Raw genomic sequence first — 25,353 nt, 5'->3', positions numbered from 1 at the left:
AAGTACAGCGAAATACCTATACGGTGGACCGTGTTTCAGCTTCCCTGGCTTAGGATGTTTTCATGTCGCGATGTGGAATGCTGAGTTTTTTCGTGCCCTCTGTACGGTATTTTCCCAGCTTTGCAACAAAAACAACTGTCATGACCCTAGGGGGTTGGCTGTATTCGTGTTGTTTTGTCTCCATCTGCAGGCGTTCTTAGGAAATTGCACTTATTTTCTGTTGCCGTCACACGGAGGAGATGCTGGTCTGCTATTGGTCGACCTCACTCGTTTCAAAATGACGGAATGGTAATGCTTTGTTTTATCGTGAGTGGTGACAAAACCTTATTTATAGTGCGTTTTACTGCTTAACTCAAACTTGAATGTGTTAGCCAAGAAATATGAAGCTAGCCTAGCCTAGGCTACCCTTACTAGGGAATATGGGCATAACAAGCGCCATTTCTATATTTTTTATTTATGACGTTTTCTGATTGGATACATGTGTATTATATATACGTAGCATTTACTATACTATTTTGGTATCAATTTTTAATATTATGTACAATGTTGACGTTTTTACCTGGGGTTCTAAACGCATTAGCTATTTAACATAGCTTTGGATTGCCCGCCATACGGTGAATTCGCCTTACGAGCCCAACCGCAGGACGGATTAATCTCATAACATTTCAAAAAAAAATTCATAACATTTCAAAACAATTCATAAAATTCATAAATTCATAAAATGAATTGCGTTTTGCAAAAACGAACAGTGAGGATAATTAATGGATCAGTTTTCCGTGATCATACGAACAAATTGTTTTTAAATCCTTGTTTAAGTTTCCATATTTATTTGGATCATGTTTACATTTTTAACAGCACCAACTATTTTAAAGCCTGGAATAATAGTTCACCTGGAAACATTCAAAAGTTACGTATGTAAGGAAAGTGCTGTGAAGGCATCTTTTCACCAGACAATTTCTGCCTAGTATGGCAAAATTGTATTTATAGCACTCGGCATCTAGCGCAACCTGTTGAGTCTAGAAGGGGGCTCCTCCCACTCATTGTCCCTTCTGAAGGTTTCTTATTTTCCCCAGATGGGCTTTTTGAGTTTCCCCTTCTGGAAGCTTTGTTCAGGAGATGCTGTCGTGTATTTTTGATGTTCTATCCATTATTATTATTTAATTGAAAAGGATTTGTTTTTGCCGTGGGAAGTGTAATTGCGATAAAATAAGGATTGGCATCTTTTTTTGTTCTGGCTCTTTGATGTACTTGGAGTTTTTTTCTGCTTGGACCACAGGGGTCAAACTCAAGGCCCTTAAAGCAAAGTGGTGATATCGTGACACCCACATACATTGCAGAAAAAAACTACCCAATCGAGTAAGGCCTACCAAACTACCAGCAAGCCTCTGGTGTTTTAGTGAGATGCACCTTGTTGGTCTCGGCGCTGATGTGAGCCTGCGTGTCTTTGAGGCGTGAGATGGAGCTGTTGCTGAGGCCGCCCACCACCGCCATCAGTGTGTTGAAGTTCTGCAACTGCAGGAGTTTCTGTTGAGAAAGAATAAGCAGTGGTCAAGGCCATGTCTACATGGAAACGGGGCTATTTAAAACCGCATATTCTCCCCCCTTCTTGTGAAAAATATCCATGGCTTTGTTTATTGGAGAAAACAAAACAATTCTGTCCAATCAGAAAGGACCTCTGTCTCTTAACGTCACTGGCGATGGCGTCTAGATTTACACAAAAGCTGATTGGGAGGATTTGGTTTTTGAGTTTTTGAGACTTCCGATTTTGATGGAAAAAAAAGAGCCCAGGCGCATAAGGTAAATTGGCCAAATCGGAGACTATGGCTGCAGGATTATGGCCAAAATAATAATCGCGATTATTTTGGTCAATATTGAAATCACGATTATTCATCACGATTGTTCATCATGTTTGGTTAAATATGTCTATTTAGTGCCATGTTTTTTAAACAAAGACTATACTGTATAAACAAGGCTTCAAAGCTTGATGCTTACAAATATAATAATAAACAAAAAACATAAATAAATTATAATTAAAACAAATTCACGCAAGCCTTGATAAAACTTGGCACAGGGGGCAACACAGCCACTGTACTTGCTAAGAACAAACCAATGAAAAAAACGAAGGCGACTTCGAACCAAGCACATTATTTACTTTTAAGCAAATTTTAATCAGTTAGCAGTCAAAATGTCTTTTTCGGTCGGTTCAAACCGAATTTATTCCATCGGATTTTTCAAAATGGGTCTCAATTGACAGCTAGCACGGTATATCATCGGGTTCATAGGGTGAGAAACTCAATGTCATTTCACACGGATAAATAATATATTAGCGTGAGAAAAGCTTTTGTCATGCAAACATGTGAAAAACATTGCCCCCTGGTGGTAAGATGACTAAATACTTGATTTGACTTGTAATTACAAAAAAAATACTTTTTAAATGTTAATATCGCTGAGGATCAGCTTAATTAATCGTGGCAGTGGATATCGTGATCGCGATTAAAATTCGATGAATCGTGCAGCGCTACCGGAGACGTTTACCGCCCATTTGCAAGAACCCCACCAACTGTAGACTACGCCTAAGACATGTTTCTTCAACAATGGAATTAAAGGACCAATTAGGAAGATGCAAAGTGACGTCTGGAACAAAAAAGGTTAGGCACAGTTAGCGCTTCAACCAGGTGGCATCAAAGTTGGAAAGAGGTGTGAATGGCCCTCCGCAGGGACCCGCGATGCCCTTCAGCCTGCGTGGCGTCTCCCTGCGTAATCGATCCGGTCGCAGCAGTGTGGGAGGGCCGCCTGAGGGGCATCAACTCATTCAGGTCGCCTGTTTGCAATCAACTGTGAAAGCAGAGCGGAAAGCCGCGCGGAGCTTGACGGGCGACTACACAAACATGCTCATGGCCCGATAAAATTTTAGGGGGATTTTTTTCGCCCTCTCTATAGATTGCTTTGGGCTTTTCTGCCTGAATGGATGGATGGATGGATGGATGGATGGATAAAATCTAATCGTTACTGGATGGATGCCATTTAGCTAGCGGGCATTTGTTGTTTAACCCGATGTTTACATGTCATTTTGGAAACAAAACATTGAGGTGATAAACAACTTTATGGAAGAACCTTTTCCTTCTTCATTGAAAAAGTGCTTGTAAAGTATCTTCCGCTAAGAGTTACTTTTGGGTGCGTTCGTAAAATCTCTTATGCTTGTGCGCTGTGAGAGTGTTGTGTTCGGAGAGGCGGAGGGCGCTCCCCTCCTGTTATTTCCGAACGCTGCTCACGTCGTAAACTAATCAGCGGCCGTGCTTGAACTTTTACGAGCTGTAGTGCAGAACCGCTGCACCGGGTTACCTGTCAGAGTGCCAAGTGCACTCCTACTTAGTTCAGCATTTACCGTATTTTCCGCACTATAAGGCGCACCCAAAAGCCTTCATTTTTTTTAAAAGCTGATGGCGCGCCTTATAGTCCGGTGCGCCTTATATATGGACCAATATTGGGATTGGGATTCATAGATGGGGAATGAACCGATAAAGTAAGCTTGACCTGTTTTTTTTTGTGTGTTTACTGTTGAACAAGGTTGCTCATATTGACATTGAGTTATTATGCTATTGAGAGTTTAGAGTTATCATTTGATTTATTGTTGTTATTACTTTGAGTAGCACTATATTGTGATTGCCCTAGAGGAAAAGTTCCCTGATATAAATGTTGCACTACATGTTATACCTTTCTGTTAAAAGATAAACTGTCACGGAAATACTAATAAAATAAAACATAAGACAGTTGTTTATTCATTTTGGGAGTGAATGGAGTTGTCAGAAAGCTGCTTTGTAATCTACTAATAAAGTTTGACTGCTTCTACTGTTGCGCCTTATAATGCAGTGCGCCTTATATATGGAGAAAACATGTCGTTAATTGAGGGTGCGCCTTATAATCTGGTGTGTCTTATAGTGAGGAAAATACGGTATTTTTCCTACTCTATACGTTGGTGGTATTATTATTTGAGAGGCGTCTGGAAGGGGGCTCCTCCCACCCATGGTCCCTTCTGAAGGTTTCTGATTTTCCCCAAATTGGGGTTTTTGAGTACACGAATTCCATTTTTGGTGAGTAATGAATTGCTGAACGGCAGTTTAGCAACACACTGAATTTTCGAGTGATCCAGTACACGCTTCGAGCGCCTCGATTCAATGTACAGTAGATGAGATTAAGTTGATTATTACGTCGTATCTACCGTATAAGAATTGTGCAGAGAGTTGTATGCAATCCAGCTCGATAGGTTACGTCGATCAAAAGTTCTGATCACCTTATTATTTACACCGCTGCGGTCAATTGCATGGGATTGCGGGATATGGTAGTATTTTTAGCACAAAGGTCGAAACCCTCCTCAGCGAAATATACTCCTGTTTGGAGTCTATGCGCCGAAGCCATCTGCACCAAATGAAATGAGTTGTTGCATGCCCTTTATATGCAACGCCACAATTGCACCCTGGAGTGAAGTTGAGAGAAACATTCCGGCTGTCGTGGTTGCCCTCTGCGCTGCCTCCCGTTCAAATGAATTCAACTCCAACATCATTTTTATCCCAGCGTGAGCTCCACCAAAAAACGGATGGTAGGCTATTTCAATCGGAAGCCTATTAGCAAAACGCGGAATACCTTATGCGGCGCAGTTCTGGAACATCATTAACGACAGATGAGGAGGAAGTCGTAAGACAAGAAAAGCAGACGGCCAAATGAGATGATGAGACCAAAGGAAACGATAGCATCAGCCGGAGCAATATCAATTACGACAGAGCCCTGCGCTGGAAGGACGGCGGGGTTCTATCTTATGCAGAGCGCCATATAAGGCAAGCGTTTGGGGATTCAGGAGACTGGAACAAGGATAGCTGGATTCCAGACCAGTAGATGACTCGGATGATTTAGGACGCGTGTAAGAAGGAAACGGTAAGTAAAAAAAGGAGCGGTTGGAGAAAAAGACGGACCTGCGCAACTCTGATAAAGTGCGAGATGACCGAGGCTCTCTGAGGCGCCGTGGGCTTACTAAGCACCATGAGCTGGATCCACTGGGAGACACTGTTGAAGAGCGTGATGAAGCGTTCCAGCACGGGGTTGTCCACCGTGCAGCCGTGCATCACAAAGCTGTGGTAATCCTGAAACTGAAGACACAGGCGCAGCTGAAATCAATACATTGAATATATTGAATAAAAATGAACTTTCAAAAGCTGTTAACTGCTTTTGAAAAACGCGACTAAATTCAAATCAAACGAATAAGGAATATGAATTAACTTTCAATGAGTTATTACGTACGTTTATACGGGTTAGTCTAAAACAAAGAAAAAAATCGACTCACTTGGTTGAAATGTTGTTTTTTTGGTTTTGTTTCCACAAATATTTGCAATGTTGACCCCTTTGAAAATATGATTTCCAAAGGGGTCCCTAACTCCAAAAATTTTGAGAACATCTGATCTGGAGCAGTTGTTCTCAAATGGGGGTGCTTAGTACCTTGGGAAGTCCAGATTTTCAATAAAACAAACATGCAAAAATCCTTTAAAAATAATTATTGAGTTAATTGTTTTAGGAAAATATAAATTCATAAAACAAACGTTATGTTCAGTAGGTTATTTAGTTTTATTGGATTACTCAGATCCTCTAAAGTGGTTCAACTCAACTTGTCATGTGCTCCTCTCGTTACCTGTCAAGTTAATGATTTATTTTTGTGAACACATCTCTACTATCATCCCAAAAGAAGACATTTTAAGATGAAAAAAAAGTACGTGGACAAATATTTTTTTGATAATTATTTCTTTTAGAGAACTGTGACAATTTATGTTGATTATTTTTTTGTGGAAAAATATGTATTGATAATTAAGTTAATGATATATTTTGTGAAAAGATCTCAACTGTAACCCAAAAACAGGACACGTTATGTTCAATATTTTTGTGTGTGTGTGTTTGTTTTTTTTTAATGAACAGGCTTGATGCTTCATATTGTTGTTTTTTTTTTTGCATAAAGTTATTTCTTTTTGATAATAGATTTCTTCTATGATCCAAAAGAGGGCACTTTAGTTTTTTTTTTTTTGTTTTTTTTTGTGGACTAATACAAATGAAGTGTGAAAGGGTGTTAAAGGGTCTAAAGTTGAACAAACCAAACACTAATGGCATGTTTTAAGTTTTAACTTTTTTTTTAAACCCCAAAAATGCCTGAAAACATATTTCACAGGGGGTACATCACATTACACGTGTTTCATGAAGCTTCATTTTCCCACTACTCATATTTTGGTGCCGGTCTTGCTGATGTCACCAAAATAGCGGCATCAAACGCAAAACAACCCCCCAAAAATTCAAATAGCTGAAATTTCAGTCACTGTGCAACGCGCTCAATAAACTGACCAGCTACCAGAAGCTCTTGCTCTTGTTGGTGGAGCAGATCATCCAAGACCAGCACAAAAACACAAAAAAATAAATCGATGCTGATCTACGATATCTTTCGCACGGCACTGACCAAAATCTTGCAGAAGGATTTGTACTCCAAGTATGTCAGGTGCTCAGCCAGTTCACAGGAGTCAAGGTGGTCAAAGAGCAAAGACATTTTCCTCTTTTTAGAGACGGACGGGACACGCTGAGTCACCTGTCGCTTCCATTCATAAGACGGCCTAAGGGCAACGACAGGACAGGAAGGAAAACTGGATACAGTGGAGGCTTGAGAAACAGCAAAATGTCTCCGCAACATCTGCTCCAAGCTGATCCTTCAGGATCCATTAAAAGGCTCCTGAGGTCTCGGTGAAATTTTTACGAGCTTTTAAAAGCCAAGAACTACAAAAGACAAGTGACAGACGGACGGAGAACTTTTGGTGGCTTACACGCTCTCAATATCGATGAGCTGGCTCTGGCACTCGTTACCCTCCGTGCTTAAGAGGTCTTTGAAGTCCTTCATCTGCTCGGCGAGCTCCGGGTTCAGATTGAACTCAGCGGGAAACTCTGAGATCCAATACCTGGCAAGCGTAGACACCAAGTGACTCTTCTGCAAAGACTGTGATTGGCTTGAAGGGAGGACGGTTCATTACTTGACAAGATGGCAGATTCTGCTTCGACGTTCTGCAGTGCAGCTCTCCTCTTGAGATCTGGAAAGAGTCAAGGAGAAACCTTCGACCCGTAACCCCTTTGTACCGTTGCATATTCACATCATACCCCTTTTCCTCCAAATTTGGCCAAAAGGTGTCTGTATTCCTCCACTCCCGGCGTAGAATTTTTAAGGTGTCTCTGTTTTCATACCCACTTCAATCAATTTAACCCCAGGGGGAAATTTTGACCCAATTCGAGCTTTTTGATGTTTTTGCAAAAGAAAATTTGGAACTTGGAGGCTAAATTATTGCATAGATTGTCAAAACATGATGACTTTCAATATGCCACGCTGCCGTCCATTCTAATTGCAAAGTGGAGGTCAAGTACAATCGGCGTCAAATTTAGCCCATGTCGGGCTCATTTACTGCCACATTGTCCATTTTGGACATATTGAAACCCGATGCGTTATTATGCATTCCCCCGATTTTTGCATTAATCCTTTCAGTGGCAACTCATAAACGAGGCGCAATAGATTTTTTTTTTGTGTTGACACCCCAAAACCACCGGGTGGTACGAGCGGCCAATTTATGACATTTGCAAACCTTACTTTCAGGGACTTTGCTGATTGGCTTAGCCTGGACTCCCATACTGCAAAAATCTTTAAAAGTCATAATACTCTAATTACGACATAATAAATATTTATATTTTGATTTCATCAAAATATAAATATACCCCCTAGTCACTTTTGCTATTGTCACATTTTGACATTTTTTTGTACACGTATATATATATATATATATATATATATATATATATATATATATATGAAAAATGACTGAAAAATGTAAGCGTTAAAGGATACTTTTGCACCAACTTGGCAGCCATGTCAGTCGATGGGATGTACCATGGATGCATCATGAGGAACATCCGCACGAGGGAAGGGTCCACCAATGCCCCGTTCTCATCTAAAAAAAACAAAACAAAAAAAACATGAATGGGGTGTTTCGCATGTTCACAATCCCAAAAATGTGCAAAATGACAAACCAAAGGCACGGATGCACCCTTCCACCAAGTCGTCCACGGTGCTGGACTGCTCACACGTGGCGGGCTCCATGACTGTCCCCCGCCTCGCTTCCTCGCAGATGGCTCGAGCGCTGTCTCACACTATGCGTAAAATGAGTTTTTCGAGCTTCGGTAGCGTGACCAGTCTTCCCACGTTAACCTCATTGTGGCTCATTGGCCACCAGACCCAATGAAAGAAAACCACGGACTATTATTATGCAGCTGCGGGGTACAACAAAAGTCATCATACGTAGATGGTCGGATTGGCACAATGTAAACAGTATATTGCCAAAGCATAGTATTCGCTAGTGCAAAAGTAGGGAACCATGGCAACCACGCTATCTTTCCTGCAGGGCCAAAGCGGGAAGCATTTTCAGTCTTGCGAAATTTCATGAAGAAATCGAGTTATAGCGTACCCTTCCCTCCGACGATATCCATATTGAATTTGATCAAAACGTCAAATATACAATTGAATATGCTTAAAAGTACATGATCGGGGTTTATTTGAACAAATATAATCATTTACAATTAAAATGGCTAGTGGAATATAGCTCTTAGGTACTGAAGTAAAATAAAGTACAAATATGTTTGAAATCAGATATAAAAAATACATTATAAACAAGCACATGGAAGAGGAAGTATGTTTGACATTGGATAATGAGGGATAAATCTATGAATAGTGTGATCATTATGTGGTCATTTTTTTAATAGTATATATTTATAGGGATAGTCAGTTGATTATAGTAATTATGTGAATACATTATGTGTTTATATTAATAGCGGTGTAGCATATGCATATACAGGTTACGATATTATATTAATTATATTATGTAGCATTGTGTCATATTATTGTTTATATTTATGGGGATATGTATGTATGTATGTATGTATGTTTGTAGCTAGTTTATATTTATTATACTAGTAAGTCTATATTTAAATGGATATTTATGAAGTGTATATATGTATGCTATGTACCGGTATGCATAGGAATATTTACATAGGGTTTTTAGACATAATTATTCATATATATATATATATATATATATATATATATATATATATATATATATATATATATATATATATATATATATATATATAAAAGAGGTAGGAAATCCAAGAAAAAACTTATTTTTACTCCTTCCTGCTCCTTTTCAAACAGAGTATGAATATATATATATATATATATATATATATATATATATATATATATATATATAAACAAAAATTGTAAAAATGCGATAATATATAAAATATATATTCTTTAAAATTTCCTACCTCTTTGAAGTAAACTTTTGTGTATATATATATATATATATATATATATATATATATATATATATATATATATATATATATATATATATATATACATTTTAAAGAATATATATTTTACTCCTTCCTACTCCTTTTCAAACAGAGTGCGGGTTTTTGTTATGCTTAGTTTTATTTTCAATTGTATTTTTTCTTTGTTATGAACAAACTTTTTTTTTCCATGTCCAGTAGACATGTTCGAATTAAAATCATGAATTAATGCAATCTTCTCTTGCGTTAAATTTTTGCAGCTTGGGTAATAATTTGTGACCTGATGACTACGTGAGTAACAAATACAAGTAATCAGTGTTGTACAGTTTTTAATGCAATGACCCCCCCTCCTCCCCCCAACCCGTATCAGCAGCCGATTAATTTACGTTAAAAAGCTAAACTCCAGTCTCCTGTATTTACAATGGAGTAGTATCAGCCCGTATGTTTCAGCAGCCCAGCAGGAATTGGCCAGGCCGTATAGCCGACTTACTCCGGGCCTGCCTTTCCCGAATCCACATTCCTTGTTTTCGCGAGGTGTCAGAATAACGACACCCCCCGGCCTCTGCCCATGCGTATGCGCGCGGTTCAACGAAAGCTTCCACTGTGCCATCCCTGCTGCAGAGCGGTGGGCGGACACACTCAATTACAGGCTTGGTCGCCTCGCGCATATACACAACACGCACGCCTCTGCGGGCAAAACGCTAGAGGAGGAGCCTTTTGTCCTATAAGACAATGGCTTCATCTTTTTTTTTTTTTTTTGATGACGCACCCCCATGTGATCTATTTTCGCAGCCAGGTAACCTCGAAGCAGCGCAATGCAATTTTGCTTGAAAAAAAAATGACTAGTGCTATCCATGTCTGATGTATTAAACTTGTGGACTACATTTGGAATTGTTATTTAGCAACTCTGGATGATACGTCAAATAATAAGACAAAGCAGAATTTTATTACCCCTGCGTAGTATTTTGACCATATTTGGTTCATTTTCTTCCACGTCATTCCGGCAGTATTTTAGCCAAGGAATGGTACACTCCTGTTAGTGTGATAACTAAGTAGTAGTGCCATGTTGAACTTTGCCATGTTGTCACCATCTGGGTGAAATTTCAGCTCCCCGTTGCTTTCTTTTATTGTTTGTCCTTTAATGTGAAATCACTTTGCTGAAGAATATAATCAAAGGAATGGACAAAATATTGTGCAAGGGTTGAAATAAAGGCAATGTTTTGCAAGGGTGTCACTATTACACAACTCAGCAATAAATGTGATTGTTCCAATTAATTTGCTCTTATTTCAAAAAGAAAAACTGTACTTTAAGATAATTATCATATTATTTTAGCCAATGGAAAGCATACTCCTGATGTATGATAAAGAAGTGTTCATTCCATTTTGAATTTTAACATGATGTCACTATCTGGGTGAATTTTCAGTTCCCCAGTGCCATTTTCAATGTTTTTCTTTTGATGTGAAATGTCTTAAAGATCAAAGGATTGGACCAAATATTGCACAAGGATTCAAATAAAGGCATCCCATGTTTTGGAAGGGGTATCACTATTACGCAACTTAGCGATAAGTTGAATCATATTCCAATCAATTTGCTCTTATTTCAAAAATAAAAAAAATGTACTGTAAGAGAATCTTCATATTATTTTAGCTAATCCAAAGCACACTCCTGAAAGTATGATAACCAAGCGGACATTCCATTTTGAACTTTGACACATTGTCGCCATCTGGGTAAAATTTCAGCTCCCTAGTACCTTCTTTCAATGCTTTTCCTTTGACATGAAATTCATTTTTATGTAAAATCCAATGTTTTGCAAAGGTCTCACCATTACATACATTTAGCAATACGTTACCTCATGTTCTAATTAATTTGCTCTTATTTCAAAAGGAAAAACATATACTGTCCATTTCACCGCATTAAAAACAAACATAAAATTTGCTGATACTTGCAGAAATACTTTTAAAATCTCACAGATATGCTTTCACGTGCCCCTGGGAGAACAAGTACTCCAATTTGAGAATCAGTACTATAAGAGACAATACAGCAAATTGTTGACTCCAAAATAGCTGAACATAGCCCCAATATATATATATTGATTGTCTTTTTTTAAATAATTGAAAAAATGTGTCAATGTCTTGGCAGTCAATCAGGGGTCTGAGCTGACATTTTGGCAACAGTTCCACAGAACAAAGTGTCCTATAAATGAGCACAAGCGACAAGCTTCTTATCCTCTTTTTCGTCACGCAGCATTTTCTATGTTTCCCCTCTGTGCCAGGTTGCACCCACCGGGGGAGCTTTTGTGTCACGCGTGGTTGCCCGGCGATGGCAAGTCAAGTCCTTCGATCGGGAAGATTATAAAAACGGCGGGATGGGGAGCTTGACGGGTCCGTTCTGGCTGTGTACCATCTGCGACCTGGCTGGAAAATGTCACTTCACATCTGGTTTGAGAAGACTTTTTGATCAATTTGTATTCTCTACCCTAAACAGCCCAACAAATGGCGATCGAAGCTAGCATTGACCCATGGACCCTAATGGGCTCATTTCCATGCTGGTAAATAGCCCGATCCGATGCTCATGTGTGCAGACATCGATTTGCCTCGTCTCCCTCTGGGCCGCCCCCTCAAATTCGGATGTTGATCTTCTCACATGTGCTGAATGACAAAGGTGTTGAAGCGTGTACCTTCCTGGCATGTTGGGTGATGTGGAAGTCAGAATTCCGGATATTTTGTAACGTTACTAAACCCATTTTATCAAGTCGTAAAAAGTTATTATTTTTCACATTTCATCGCTTGAGATCACATACACTCTGGGTGAGGTGGTGACCTCAAGTCAATGAATCCAAAGACGTCGTTTTTTGTTTTTTTTTAATGTCCAGGCGATCCCACATACAGTACGTATTTAATGGGTGTCAAAGCTCATATGGTCAAAATGCCAAGTAATTCCATTTACAAGCATTTAGGACATGGTGCTGTTTTGAATCCCTCCATTTTGTGAAATCTATGAAAAGTCATTTTTAGCTTCCTGGTGTTTTTTTAAATACTTTTTGTTCAATGTTTATCGCTCAATGGACCTGATCAGGTCAAAATTGACTCCAAGGGGATTTTTGTCCTTTTTTTTTCCAGTTTGTTTGGCTAAAAGAGGTTATAAAAATGGCTGGTACTAAGTTTGTTACGCAATATAGTAATTTCTTTACTTACTGACTTTTAGGTACTTATGGACTTAAAATAATTACTTAGGTAAGATTCAAGATTTTCTAGAGTTTTACTGTCATATGCATAGAATACTGCACAATGAAATTTTTACTCTGTTCACTTACCACAGCAAACTATATTCCACAATTGAGCAAATAATAAAGTAGGCAGTCATAACAAAAGTAAGGTACAGTATTACTTTAGAAAATTAAAAAGTCATTAATGACTTTATGCACTTAAGTGCTAATAAATTATTTCAGTTTAAAACCTACAGTAATAGAATCCTTTTAGTACCCCAGTGCCGAAATTCGCTAACCATTTTCAAGCTGCAACCTTTTGAAAGCGTGACCCAAAAAAGGAATAGGCTATATACTGAAAAAACTCTTGCGCAGGATTAACAATAAAGGATTAACAATAACGATAAATGGGAAGATGTAAAAACAATCATAATGAGAGTATTTCGAGCAAAGATAAATCAGCTGGGGAAAAAAAAAAAATAAATCGGAACTTTGACACTAATTACGTTGTAAATCTAAAAGTTTTGCATTATGAGATTCAAAATAGTACAAAGAACAATGCTAATAATTGTTTTGTTTTGTTTTTCACCTCAAGCTCTTCATCATGGCTGACGTCATATGTGCTGTTTGTGCCTGTGCTAAATTGCTAATACAGCCACCGTTTTATGTCTACATACGTATTAATTGTTATACAAATTTGCCTTTTATAGCTTCTGGCTCTCCGCCCAAACGCGATTCCAGCCAAACTATGGAAAGTATCACTTATTTTGGGTGTTCCCTGATTCTTCTGCACATTTCACGTTAGCAATTAGCATGGTTAGCGACCCTCGTTTGCCTTTGGTGAAAGCGCTACTTGTTAGCATAACACAGTTTGTTGCTATGATTTACATCATTTATGACATATATAAAGTACGAGCGGCTGCGGTGTGATCTAGCTTAGCGCCTAGCGTGGTTAGCAACCGCTAAAGATATTAATTCCGGGAGTATGAGTGGCTGAGTAACATGGCTTGATGTTGTTTCGTTTGAAACCGATTCTGAGCTAGTTTGCGTGAGCTGGAAAATACTTCTGATCGTTGAGCACGAGGGGTAAGCGCACGTTAGATCATTTCGAATAAACGATACATTGTTCGGCCCTGGTAGAAGGTTATATTCAATTAGCATCTAATGTTTCGCGGCAATTTGCCGTTGAGTCATTTTGTCGTAACTTTCTGGGCGTATGCATCACAAAATCGACGAATCCAAAATGTGAAGTGTGTGACAATGAGCTGCTACAATGGGTCACTGTGTCAGGATCAACGCCGCTTTCGTTTTCCGCTTCCTGCTCAAACTTTTGTCCGGATGACCGTTTGCTCCACAACAAACACAGGAAAGGTGTGTCTGCCTTCCTGCGTGTACGTGTGTGTGTGTGTGTGTGTGTGTTGACACACTTGGAATGGATGCAACATAAAGACTTGCGTTCTGACTTCCTCTTTTTGCTCACACAACTTCCTTTGTGAAACCCTGACTGCACTGGGAGCTGTGTAGAAGAATAAACATGAAATAAGCAATTGCACTTTTTTTTTTCTAGGCATTCAAGATTGCAGTCATCTTTTGCTTGCTCTGCAATGCTCAAATCGTAAAAGTCGATTCCCACTTGTGCTGTGCTGGCATCCAACGAATTCCACATAAATTTGTAAGCGGAAATGTTCACCGTTGCCACTTTTGAAAGACATTCAGAGTTATGGATCTCAGGTGGATCGCAATGGGAACAGTGCTGTTTTGCTTAGCTTAGTTTTTCTGTTTCCTCGGCATTTTAATGCTTGGATAAACTCAAAATGTCATCACACAAGACCTAAATCTCAGGATGCTCTGCCGTGCCAATTTATATGCAGCATTTTGACAAATATCAGCATTGGCTTTTTTTATTTTTATTTTTTTTATATCTGAAATCTGATAACAAATCACTGTAAAACTGTGTTAAGCTTGTACATTGACTCCTTGGTCTCCTGTTAGATTGCTTCTTGCGTTCACCCGGAAAGATCAAGCGAGATCACGTCAACACGGATTTGGGTGGGAGACGGTGGACAGGAAAACTTGTATGGAAACTTTATTTTTAATAGTATTATTATTACTGTATTAGCTCATTTGATAGAACTACCTTGTTAGTTTTTGTACTTTAATGATATAAGTCCACCGCCCGCCCAAGTCGGTGTGACGCGATATCGTTCGCGCTTTCCAGGTGAACACAGCAAACAATCTAACTGGAGACCAAGCAGTCAGTCGATGTACTTTTACTAGCTCTGATTGGCTGGATTTGCGGCTCAATTGTAACTAATGTTTCCCGCACTGAGCGCGCACAGAGTACACAACTCGAGCGAGCGGAGAGCTAGATGTGGAGTGAGGGAGGGAGGGCGATCGGGAGCAAGCAAGGAGAGATTTTGAGCTAGTAAAAAGTTTTTCTGCGCTCAAAATCAATCATTGCATGCTCGAACTCTTAGCATTTCTTGCTGTGTGAGTGTGTGTGTGTGTATATGTATACATATATACATATATATATATATATATATATATATATATATATATATATATATATATATATATATACATATATATATATATATATATATATATATATATATATGTGTATATGTATACATATATACATATATATATATATACATATATATATATATATATATATATATATATGTGTGTGTGTGTATATATACATAGATATGTACACACACACACACACACACACACATACATACACACATATACATACATATATATATGTGTGTGTGTGTGTGTGTGTGTGTGTGTGTGTGTGTGTGTGTGTGTGTGTGTGTACATATATATGTATATATACACACTCACATATATTCACACTCATATATATATATGCGGCTCCACATTTTTGTTATTGGCTTATTTGGCTGCTAATAGTCAATATGTCTATCAACCCTGAAAATATAAAAAAAATATCTTGTCTAATTCTCATTTTTCATGTGGCACGCACATCTCATAGCATACTTTTGGATCCATCCGCAAAAACTGAGAAATGTTTTAACTGCGCTTGATTTCCTCCAGCAGTCAGTTCATTCTCGGCGAGTTGCGTTGTTTGTCTTGAATTCTTAGGTTTCATTTCACGCAAGCCACCTGCTTGCCGCCCAAAAGGTCGCTGAGCTCCAGCGAGGTTCCTGTTTATCATTTCTAACCTTATAAAGCGAGACAACCGCAAACCCCAGAATTGCCTGCCAGCATATTTTTGCACTTTTTTTTTTTTTTTGGAGTCGACCCAACTAAGGCTGTGCTATTCCATCCGTGCTGTAATCACGCACATCACATCGTTCTTAACCACAAGCTTGATATTGTGGCTGCGCTTTCTTTGTTTCCCGGGCCTTGTTAACGGCGAGTAGGCGGAGTTCCTTGATAAACCGATTCCGCAGCCTGTGCCCTTTGGACAAAAGGCAAAACGAAGGGAAACGTCTCATAAGGTCAAGGAACGAGCCAATTGTGTCGTATCCTCTCTTCCTCCCCGTCTAATATTCTCTGGCATCAAGAAGCCGCCCTTCAACAATGGCGCCAATTAGGGCACGAGCGCCCGGTAAGTGCAACGAGGCGCAGGTGGAGGCGTAGGTCACGTTAATATCAAGGGCGGCCTCAAGTAATTGCACTGCAGCACTTGACAAGAGCAAAAAAAAAAAAAATAGAGCTGAAGAAGGCACTGCTTCAACTCTAGTGAGATCTCATAGATGGAACTGCTTCAATAAATAAATACATAGATTTGTTGGAGCAGCTTCCCACAAACATTATACACAAACTAGAAGTTAGACATTAGGAATAGAAAATGGCTTTGTTTGGGGGAGGATTTTATGTATCAAAAGTACTAGTAGTATCGGTACCTGGTATCAATTACCATATACTCGTAGAGTACTTGCATTGGTATTGGTCTGAAAAAACGTTTTCATTTTTCCTCAATTCTCCAAAATAAGAGCATCGTGTTAATAAAAAGTTTTTAAAGCCTCTTTTAAAGCCGCTAAGACTTTAAAACCGCAGATTAGTGGCAAAAATCCCACTGCTCTGATTCCAAGAAACACACGTGCATACATCTGAGCGTAAAGATGTAGCAATGGAAATGATCATCAGGCCTGGCAACCAAACATGCTTCCAAATCCTCACCGAGTCAATACGTCCGCAGTCTGCTTCACCGAATAACTTCATTTGTACTTCCCGAAGATATGCACGGCACTTTACACACTGCGTCTATTTTAGTACCAAGCATTCCTCCATCCTCTCGAGTCTACGTGGAATGTCGGCTGTTTATCACCAGTTGTGCTTTTGTGCAGCAGCGGCAACACACACATCAGGTTGTTGAGATTAATGCAGCAAGACTGCTTGATTAATGGACCTGTCTGCTTCATAAAGCGCAAATGCAGGTGCTTATTTCCGCTGCGTGTACACTTTCTTTTGCGGGTAAAAATAAAAGTGACATCTAGAAGTGACAGAAAGCTAATATCGTGCATGTTTCTTACCTTTAGAGGAGGAACGTTCCCATGCTCTTCGCATGCAGCAAGAACACTAATGCCACTTGAGATGTGAGTCGGAAAATTCAGCTCCAAAAAAAAAGAAAACGCTGGTCTCTCAGTAAAAAGCGCTCGAAATTAGAACTTATCAAAAGTCCTCGCGGCGCTTGTTTAGAAATGGCCAAAGATATTGTTCCATTTTACTGCACGCGTTCCCGAGGAGAAAATAAAAGCAGCAGCGAGTTCTCATGAGGATGGTCAGCAATGCATGCCAGGTCCTTTCCTCCAGCTGTGTGCGGCTCGCACTGCAGCTCCGCGGTTCCTCCTCTTGGCGGCGTCACGGCAACACCCCTGTGTGCTCGTGCATCACGTGCGCATCCAGCCCATCAACTGGTCAATATAAACATGAAATGCACGTTTACATCTCGCAAATGAAAGTGGAAATGCAGCCTGACTTGTTTTAGAAACGCTCGGTGGAGAGTATTAATATTTCCGTGTTACGCGAACGCAGCAATCAAAAGTCAAGGATGCTGCATTCGATGAAGGTGGTTAATCAGATAAATTCCACTAAGATTGGTCAAGTATTGGCTACAAAAGCGTTCCAAGCCTATGCAAGCAACAAAAATTGGCTAATTCCCATATTTTTGTTTATAATTATGGTTTATCAGAGCATATTTTGACCTCCAATCGGAATTCCTTCATAACTTTTTATCATTTATTTAAATCGAGAATTTTTTCTTCAAAGCGAGATAACGACATATCTTCACAAAGCCAGTACAAATTGCGTCGTGTTGCGTGGTATTTGCTGTTGATTCAGAATAAATGCATTCAAGCTATATTAATACATGTTTATAATATTGTGAATTGTATTTTGCGTTCGAGTGGCCGCCTTTATCGAGTGACGTCACGACGAAGCAAGTCGTTAAATCGCTGTCCTATTTCTCCAACCTCGCAACTCAGACCTCAGAGTGTTATGGAATCAGAAACTGTTTAGTTTAAAACAAAAGTTTTCTTTGCTTCTTTTTTGGAGGGCACAAGTCCGATTCCATAACAAGTGTGTTTTGACTGCATTTCTCCGAGCCCGGAAAAAGTATATTTTCCAGCTTCCGCAAATGCATCATCATACATGCCTGGACTATCAAAAGGTCCCTCGGAGTTGAAACCAGAGGAAAGGTTTCTTTTGTTGCCATTGATGTTGTCAACTTTTTTATATAGGGGCCCTATTTGGTGCCTGGGGTTATTATATGATACCTTTTAGTAGTAGAGGCATAAAAGAACTTGAAAACGGTACGAAGAAATCAATGTATGCAAGTTAGAGCGGCTGAGCGAGTGGCAATGTAAGATGGCCGCCGGTGGCTTCACTTTTCCTGCCAGCGAGTAAGCAGCATTATCAGTCCGTTCATTTATAATTCCGTGTCAAAAATCCACCCCTAACTAGAAAGTGAAAGAAGACTTGACACCTACGAAAAGGTAGGTGCTGTTTTAACATGTGTTGACAGAGCGATCCAAGAGTACTTTGAACATCTGAGCAGTAATACTACAACATAATGGCTTCGTGTTTATTGATTTTACCAGAATGGCCAGCCAGGAAGTGGGAAATTTACTGGAGAAATGCCTCAGGGCAGCAACAGCAAAAACCACACAAGTCACTGACACAGATCGGCACAACTACTGCAGTGTCAGAGGTGTGACGCAAGAGGGTGCTATTATACCAATGTCAACACTGATTTCATGTTCGTTCCCACGTTTTAGATTCCCTGTGTGAAGAACTGGCTTTGCTTTTAAAGGAGGCTGTGGAATTAAGATGGCCCTTTGTGCCCGAGAAGTGGCAATACAAGCAGGCAATCAGCGTCGATGACAAGAGCAACTCGAGCGAGCTCATCGGCCAGCATCTTCCTCATCTCCTGGTGATGGCCGCAACTGATCCGACTCAGACTTTGACTCCTTGACTTTTGACTCGGACTCGTCTCTAACAACGGCTCGCAAAATATTTGACTCTGCTCGGCCGAGTCTAACAATTTTTTTCGTCCCTGGAAATCAGGTTTTAACTCATCATCTCATGTAGAGTCCAGCTTGCGGTCTAGCTTGATGTAGACTCGGACGTTCATGACTCGGACTTGACTTAGACTCGATTAAAATTGACTTGACTAAGGCCGGTTTACCATAAAGGGTGGGATAGTCCTAGTTCTTCTGATATGCTCCTGAGAGACACGCTCTTGACTTGTGTCCACTGTAGTGGACATTTCTTTTCCATCTACGTCTTTTTGATTCATTCAAGCTATCCCATTAAGTCATATCGCCTATCATATCGCTTACTCGTTTCCTGGCCAGTGAGAGAGCCTCCTTGTTTACTGTTTTGCCAGAAAGTCCTGGAGGCCGCCATCTTGGCCCAGGAAGCGCACGCCGCCCTTGCCGTGATCTTTTTGGTGGACCGCTTCCTCTACTGGACCGACGAGTCCGGGAAATTGCTGAAGATCTGCAAGCTGCTTCACAAACGCTTCCCAGACGCCCCCGTGGCCCCCCAGCTGGTGATACGACAGGCCCGGGTGTACCTCAACTCGGGTGAGGGAGACTTGGCTGTTTAACCATGCTGGAATGATTGAAATCGTCTTCTCTTTTTTAGGCAAACTGCAGAAGGCTGAGTACATACTCAGCCATCTTATTATCAATAGCGGCACTACAGGTGAACACACATTTACCGTATTGTCTGCACTACTGGGCGCACCTAAAAAACTTTCAATTTTCTCAAAAGCTAACAGTGTGCCTTATAATCCGGTGTACCTCATACAGTGCATATACAGCGAGTTTTCTCTTTTGGGGGACAAAAAAAAAATAACTTAATCGCCATGTAAATTTTTACCTCTTACTTTTAGTTATAAATGTATTTTTTACAAGTAAAATATTTCCAACATCCTGTTTGGAATTTTGATATGCTATATTTGCTACATTTTTGAAGGTATATATTCGGGGACAAGGCGTAAAAAAACGTTTTTTTTAAGAGTTTTGTAAAAGAAATTTGTGATTGTATAAAATAAATCCAGAAACTGTTTTTAAATCACCAAAACAATATATTTTAAGGTATTTGGTTGATTAAAACATGTAGGTTTATTTTTGAATTGAATCATAACTATACTCGTTTAAACTCTTGTAATCAAGAATTATATTTTCCAATTCTTCAGATAGTACTTTCTACAAATCATCTTGATTCTTCATTTTTGCTTGTCAATTCAGTAAGTTTGGCTGATTGGTTGTTTTCTTGACATTCCCTTTAGCACAGCTCTATCTAGCGGATGCCCAACGCAACTCCAGCCACTACCGTAGCTTCTATTCTATGTGCCTTATAATGTGGTACAGCCTATAAAAGAAAAACGTTTTAAAATAGGCCATTCATTGAGGTGCGCCTTATAGTACAGAAAATATGATCATCTTTATAATGCAGCTCCCTGAGTAAATCTGTAACTGAATTAATCACGTTCCTTATCTTTTGACAGGATGTTGGGTGTACCATTCGGAAAGTGACCGTACGCTCGTGCAGGCTGTTAGCCTGCAAGTACGTGGGATGGTTTTGCAAAAACTAGGTCAGATTTTTTTCCCCGTGCCTTGCGAAGAGTTTTTCAAATCATTTCGGTTCTCCTGGAATGTAAATGTTCTGGCAGGACTTTGGCTGGAGGCCGCGCTGCTCATCTGGGCTTCTCTGGTTGGTTACTATTCCCTGCCTCAGCCTGATAAAAAGGTAATCATGGACGTTTTTGCAGGTTTTAGAAACCGCTTTAGGATCAACCCCTGTTTTTGTGTTGACCTTACAGGGTATCGGGACCTCTCTGGGGATTCTAGCTAACATACTTCTGTCCATGAATGATGAAGACTTCCATGCATTCAAATCCAGCCCAAGCATTGATTTGGTGAGCGTAATCCTGAAAAAAACTGCATTGATTTTCATGGTTTTATTGTGTTTGCATCATCACACAAGCTAGCTGAAATCCGATGTTTTTTAGCCAATTTTTTTAAATAGAAAAACTCTATTATAATGTATTGCACTGCAGAAAGGTGGATACATATGTTATACAGAGAACAGTCCAGGTAGAATTGTTGTATTTAAAATATTTATGAATACATGTTTTTCTGAGTATGAAAAGGCCTTGTATGCTCTCAGCGTACATCATTTAGGCTTCTCAATTATTTTTTGCAAACCCCTTCCGAAGAACGAAAGAAAATTCTGCACCCCCCACTCGGCGCGGTGACTATAAAAGAGATAATTATCTTTAAAAAGTGGATAAGTTGTATCCTTTGAAACATTATCAAAATTAAAAAAGCCATTTGAATCAACTTAAAGCAAATGATTATTTTATACAGGGTACAGCCTATTCTGAATCTGAAAAAATAGCGTGAATTGCATCAAAATGCCGGAAAAAAAAGTAAATTCTAGCTTAAACTAGAAACATTTGTGACCAAATGAACCGTTTGATGAAGAAAAAACATTAAATGGAATAAATACCAAAACATGTCAATTGATCTGGAACATTAACACCAATATCGTAAACATTTTAACGTGAAGAAAATGGTACAAAACATTGTGCTGATTTTCTTTCTAAATTACATAAATTTATAATTTGATTTAGACAAAAAATGTTGACACCGATTGAAAAAGTTTAGAATTCCTTCAGTTTGACAATGAGAGCGCCACTGCGCCACCTGGTGCCTTAGATGTGTAAAAATACGACACAGTGCCAAAACGAAGCCGGTTTCCGAATGCGGCCCTCCTAAAATCGCATCGGGAGGACTGATTTACTGCATCCTGTTTTTTTAGCATTTTGTTATCATTTGTCTTCATGTGCAGTCGTTGCTTGGCGACACAAACCATCGTCTCCTGTCAGCCGCCAAGGCAGCCAAAATGGCGGTGGTATACAGCCAGTACACATCTCTTTACGTGCTGACCAACGTGGTATGTTTTATTCACACAGAGGTGCGGGTGTAGCTAACGAGCGGTGAGTGTTACTCCGCCTTCTGTTCTAGACAGCCCAAGGGACCTGCTTGCTGTCGTTCAGTTTTTCTATGGCCTGTCCTCCCGAAAAGAGGAGGTTCTTCCTCTCGGAAGCCAAGGAGGCATTTGAAATCGGCCTCCTCGGCAAAGAAGATGGCGAGGTGGTCACCAGCAAGCAGGAGCTGCATACCTTCATCAAGGCGGCTTATTCGCTCGTTGTCACCCACAAATGGCTCGACGGACCCTCTGAGGCCGTGGCGCGGGCCACTCGGGCTTGCCAGGAGGCTTTGGCCCGATTTTACGAATACTGCCATGCGGATGCTCGCGACAGGGGAAACTTTTGCGCTGAAATCATGCGACGGATTGCCCGAGTCAAGCTGGAGTTGCACGTGGAGCCCTTTGCCAATTCCGACAGTCGCTCTTTTATCCCAGATAGTTTCAGAAACACGAAGGACACTTTGGTTGGTTTCACTTTGGATGACTTCTCCAGGGTGATGCAGAGATTTCAGAAGTATCACGTGTCGCTTTGTAAGACCGCTGATGTGAAGTGTAAGGCCGGGAAGGAGGATGTAGATGGAGCAAACATGTGCATTACAGCACTTTGGACCACAACGGATGTTCTCAACACTGAATGCATCACAGAGGTCTGTAAACCTTCAAGGGGGGCCACCTCAGATGTTACTCGACTGCCTCAGCTCAGCAGCAGTGTCGTGAGTTCAAACAGCCTTGGTTCTTCCTGGAAGAAGCTCTCCTGGACAAATTCTGGGTCGGAGAGTTGCGGCGTTGGCAGCCCTACGATCCTCACACCACAAAGACCTGCTACCCACCTATCCTCCAGTGCAAGTCACAGATCTGAAAAGTCACAAATTGTAGAAGCAGATATACCAACAGAGAGCTCCGATGCCCCTGACGATGACCCTGGTCCAACGGACCCATCGGCAGACGGACTTCCGCGGTCCTTATCCCAGCTGATCCTACGATCAAGTTCTCTCAGCAACAGTTTTGGCTCCAAATCTTCTTGGGAAAACATTTCAAGTGGCCTTAGATCATCCAGGTTTGCAGGAAGCCGCCAGAGCAGCAAATCCTCCGAGTCAAGCGGCAGTTTTTTTCAGATGAGAACGCAAGATTGCGACGTTTGCGATTCAGAGTATGACCCCGCCTCTGAGTGGCAATTCTTAGATCTGCCCAAGATCCCTAAAGAAGATGCCGGGTGTTGTAGCAGCACGGAAACCTCTACGGAAGATTCTAACGAGGCACCAGAGGAGTTCATTGTCGGTCCTCAAACGTTGAACCCTCAATGCAACAGCTGCCTGAAGCGCAACGGCTTGGTTCGTGTTTCTCCGGAGAAGCAGTACTCCTTGTCCCAGGAGGACTACTGCAACCTCCTGGCCGGGGTATGCCACGAATGTCTGCTAAAGAGACTTAGCAACAACAAGAAGAAGTTCAAACTTGAGCAGTATGAGACAGCCTACAGTAAGTTTCTTGAGCAGACTTCATTTGTTCCTCAGTCCATTGATTGTAACTTCTACCACTTCTACCAGACGCTCTACATTTGAAGTTCTCCAAAGCCTCGGGACTGTGGACCGCGAGGGAGACCGCTGCCTATATCGGTCAACCGATGGGCTTGCACGGCACTTACAGAACCGCCATTTGGGTCCAGTTTTTACACCAGGAAGAGAGACTAAGCAGGTGCACGGATAAAATAAAACACTTTGGAGCTTCAGCAACGATTTCTGACTTTGTGCTAATCTGAAGTTACGTCGGGAAGGACTACCTGGATCCAAAGCAGATCCAGTTCCACCTGAGAGATGTGGAGAGGCAGATGACGGCCCAGTATTATGTGACCGAATTCAACAAGAGCCTCTACGACAAAGAAGTCATGGCTCAGATGTTCTTCCTGCCATCGGAGGCGCTTTTGGTAAGCCCCGATCCCGACAAAATTCACTCAAAAAAAGCATGCCTTCTCGTTTGTGCCTGTTGGCAGATTTTGGATGGAGATGACATCGTGGGCTGCATCACCGTGGAGCCCTACATGCTAGGCCAGTTTATCAAACTCACAAACAACACCAGGAAAAAAAACAACTCTCTTCCCGCAACGGAATACGGCCTGGCCTTCGGACATTTCACCTACCTTCGCTCCAACCGCCAGGACGTCGTCGTGGACTTACAAGGTGCGGTGCAAAAGCAGGACCCCAGAAGTTATAAAATGACAAATTCGTTGTTTTCCTCACAGGGTGGGTAACGGCTAACGGCAAGGGGCTGACTTACCTCACAGACCCGCAGATACACTCCACCAGAACCCCCCGCGGCCCGTCCAACCTCGCCCACAAGGGTATCGCTACTTTCCTGCGGGAGCAGCACGGACCGCAGTGCAACAGCGTTTGCCAGCTACTCAACCTGCCGCCGGTACCCGACCAGTCAGAGTCAAGTAATATTGCAGTCAAGACTACATAAACGCAGACCAGGGCATTATCCGGACTGAGGCAGGGTTTTCGTTTACCACGATTCGGAGTCGATTTTAAAATGTCCCCAAATCGAGATTGTGGTCGGCAAGTTGTTTTTGTGGAGGTGGAGTTTTTCTAGTGAGCTGAATCATTTTGAATCAAAAATCGTTTAGAATCGAAAATCGATTCGGAATGGAATCGTAGAGCCAAAAATCGGAATCGTGAGGCAGTCAAATATGCCCACCCTAATTTTGAGATCTTAAGGGGTAACGCTGATCGGCGGGAATGGCAGACGTCGATCTCGCTAATCACCGTCACCTGTGGCTGCAACCATATTGTTTCAAAGTGTCAGTGACACTGATGGAAAAGTTTTTGTCAAGGAAGAATGCTAACTCCAAATTGGACATTATTGACATTATGGAGGTAAAACAACAAAACAACAACCAAATTGGACATTATTGACATTATGGAGGTAAAACAACAAAACAACAACCAACCTTTTTTTCTATTTTATTTCATTCCTGTTTATAAAACTTTGACTGGAATATCTTTCTATTGTTAATGTAGGAGGCAGAGTTTCATTTTTGGTTGCTAGTGGTGTGCCTCAAGATTTTGCCAAGCAAAAAAGTGTGCCTGACCTGAAAAAAGCTTGAAAAAAAGGGTTACAAGAAATGTTTACAATTAAAAATTAAAAAACTTAATTGTGGCATTCAAACAGATAGTCCACTTGGACATTTTTAACAAGTAAAAAGTGTATGTTTTGTCAATAATTAGCTTGTTAAGTATCAGCTGTTTTTATTCCT

The 25,353-nt window shown here is 40.6% G+C and overlaps 2 protein-coding genes across 4 annotated transcripts in view; one reads left to right on the top strand and one right to left on the bottom strand.

Annotated features, from left to right (window-relative positions):
• LOC148428804 (RAS guanyl-releasing protein 2-like) overlaps positions 1 to 17,470 on the bottom strand; it is a 28,385-nt gene extending 10,915 nt beyond the window's left edge. The window contains exons 1-8 of one of the 2 annotated variants that reach the window (XM_088410606.1): positions 17,135 to 17,470; positions 8,092 to 8,211; positions 7,910 to 8,012; positions 7,050 to 7,106; positions 6,846 to 6,977; positions 6,488 to 6,638; positions 4,968 to 5,141; positions 1,408 to 1,524 (exon numbers count right to left, since the gene is read on the bottom strand). In XM_088410606.1, coding sequence (XP_088266732.1) covers positions 1,408 to 1,524; positions 4,968 to 5,141; positions 6,488 to 6,638; positions 6,846 to 6,977; positions 7,050 to 7,106; positions 7,910 to 8,012; positions 8,092 to 8,161 — 804 coding nt within the window. In that variant the 5' untranslated portion in view covers positions 8,162 to 8,211; positions 17,135 to 17,470. The remainder of the gene's footprint in view (positions 1 to 1,407; positions 1,525 to 4,967; positions 5,142 to 6,487; positions 6,639 to 6,845; positions 6,978 to 7,049; positions 7,107 to 7,909; positions 8,013 to 8,091; positions 8,212 to 17,134) is intronic. The other variant, XM_088410615.1, reaches the window with a different exon arrangement.
• Positions 17,471 to 18,465: 995 nt separating this feature from the next.
• alpk1 (alpha kinase 1) lies at positions 18,466 to 24,567 on the top strand. 2 transcript variants are annotated; one of them, XM_088410593.1, is made up of 14 exons: positions 18,466 to 18,595; positions 18,701 to 18,810; positions 18,878 to 19,032; positions 19,489 to 19,687; positions 19,749 to 19,808; positions 20,617 to 20,703; positions 20,782 to 20,858; positions 20,932 to 21,027; positions 21,963 to 22,067; positions 22,139 to 23,579; positions 23,648 to 23,795; positions 23,862 to 24,024; positions 24,091 to 24,277; positions 24,340 to 24,567. In XM_088410593.1, the coding sequence occupies exons 2-14, from the start codon at positions 18,702 to 18,704 to the stop codon at positions 24,558 to 24,560; spliced, it is 3,048 nt and encodes a 1,015-aa protein (XP_088266719.1). In that variant the 5' UTR covers positions 18,466 to 18,595; position 18,701; the 3' UTR covers positions 24,561 to 24,567. The 2 variants fall into 2 exon arrangements, with proteins under 2 accessions (XP_088266719.1, XP_088266711.1); XM_088410585.1 differs by having other exon boundaries at positions 23,862 to 24,277.
• Positions 24,568 to 25,353: the final 786 nt, after the last annotated feature.

This window comes from Hippichthys cyanospilos, chromosome 1, assembly GCF_059441005.1.
Source record: "Hippichthys cyanospilos isolate Australia breed blue-spotted pipefish chromosome 1, RoL_Hcya_1.0, whole genome shotgun sequence".
Classification (NCBI taxonomy): Eukaryota; Metazoa; Chordata; class Actinopteri; order Syngnathiformes; family Syngnathidae; genus Hippichthys; species Hippichthys cyanospilos.
This window is presented reverse-complemented; position numbering and strand designations above follow the sequence as displayed.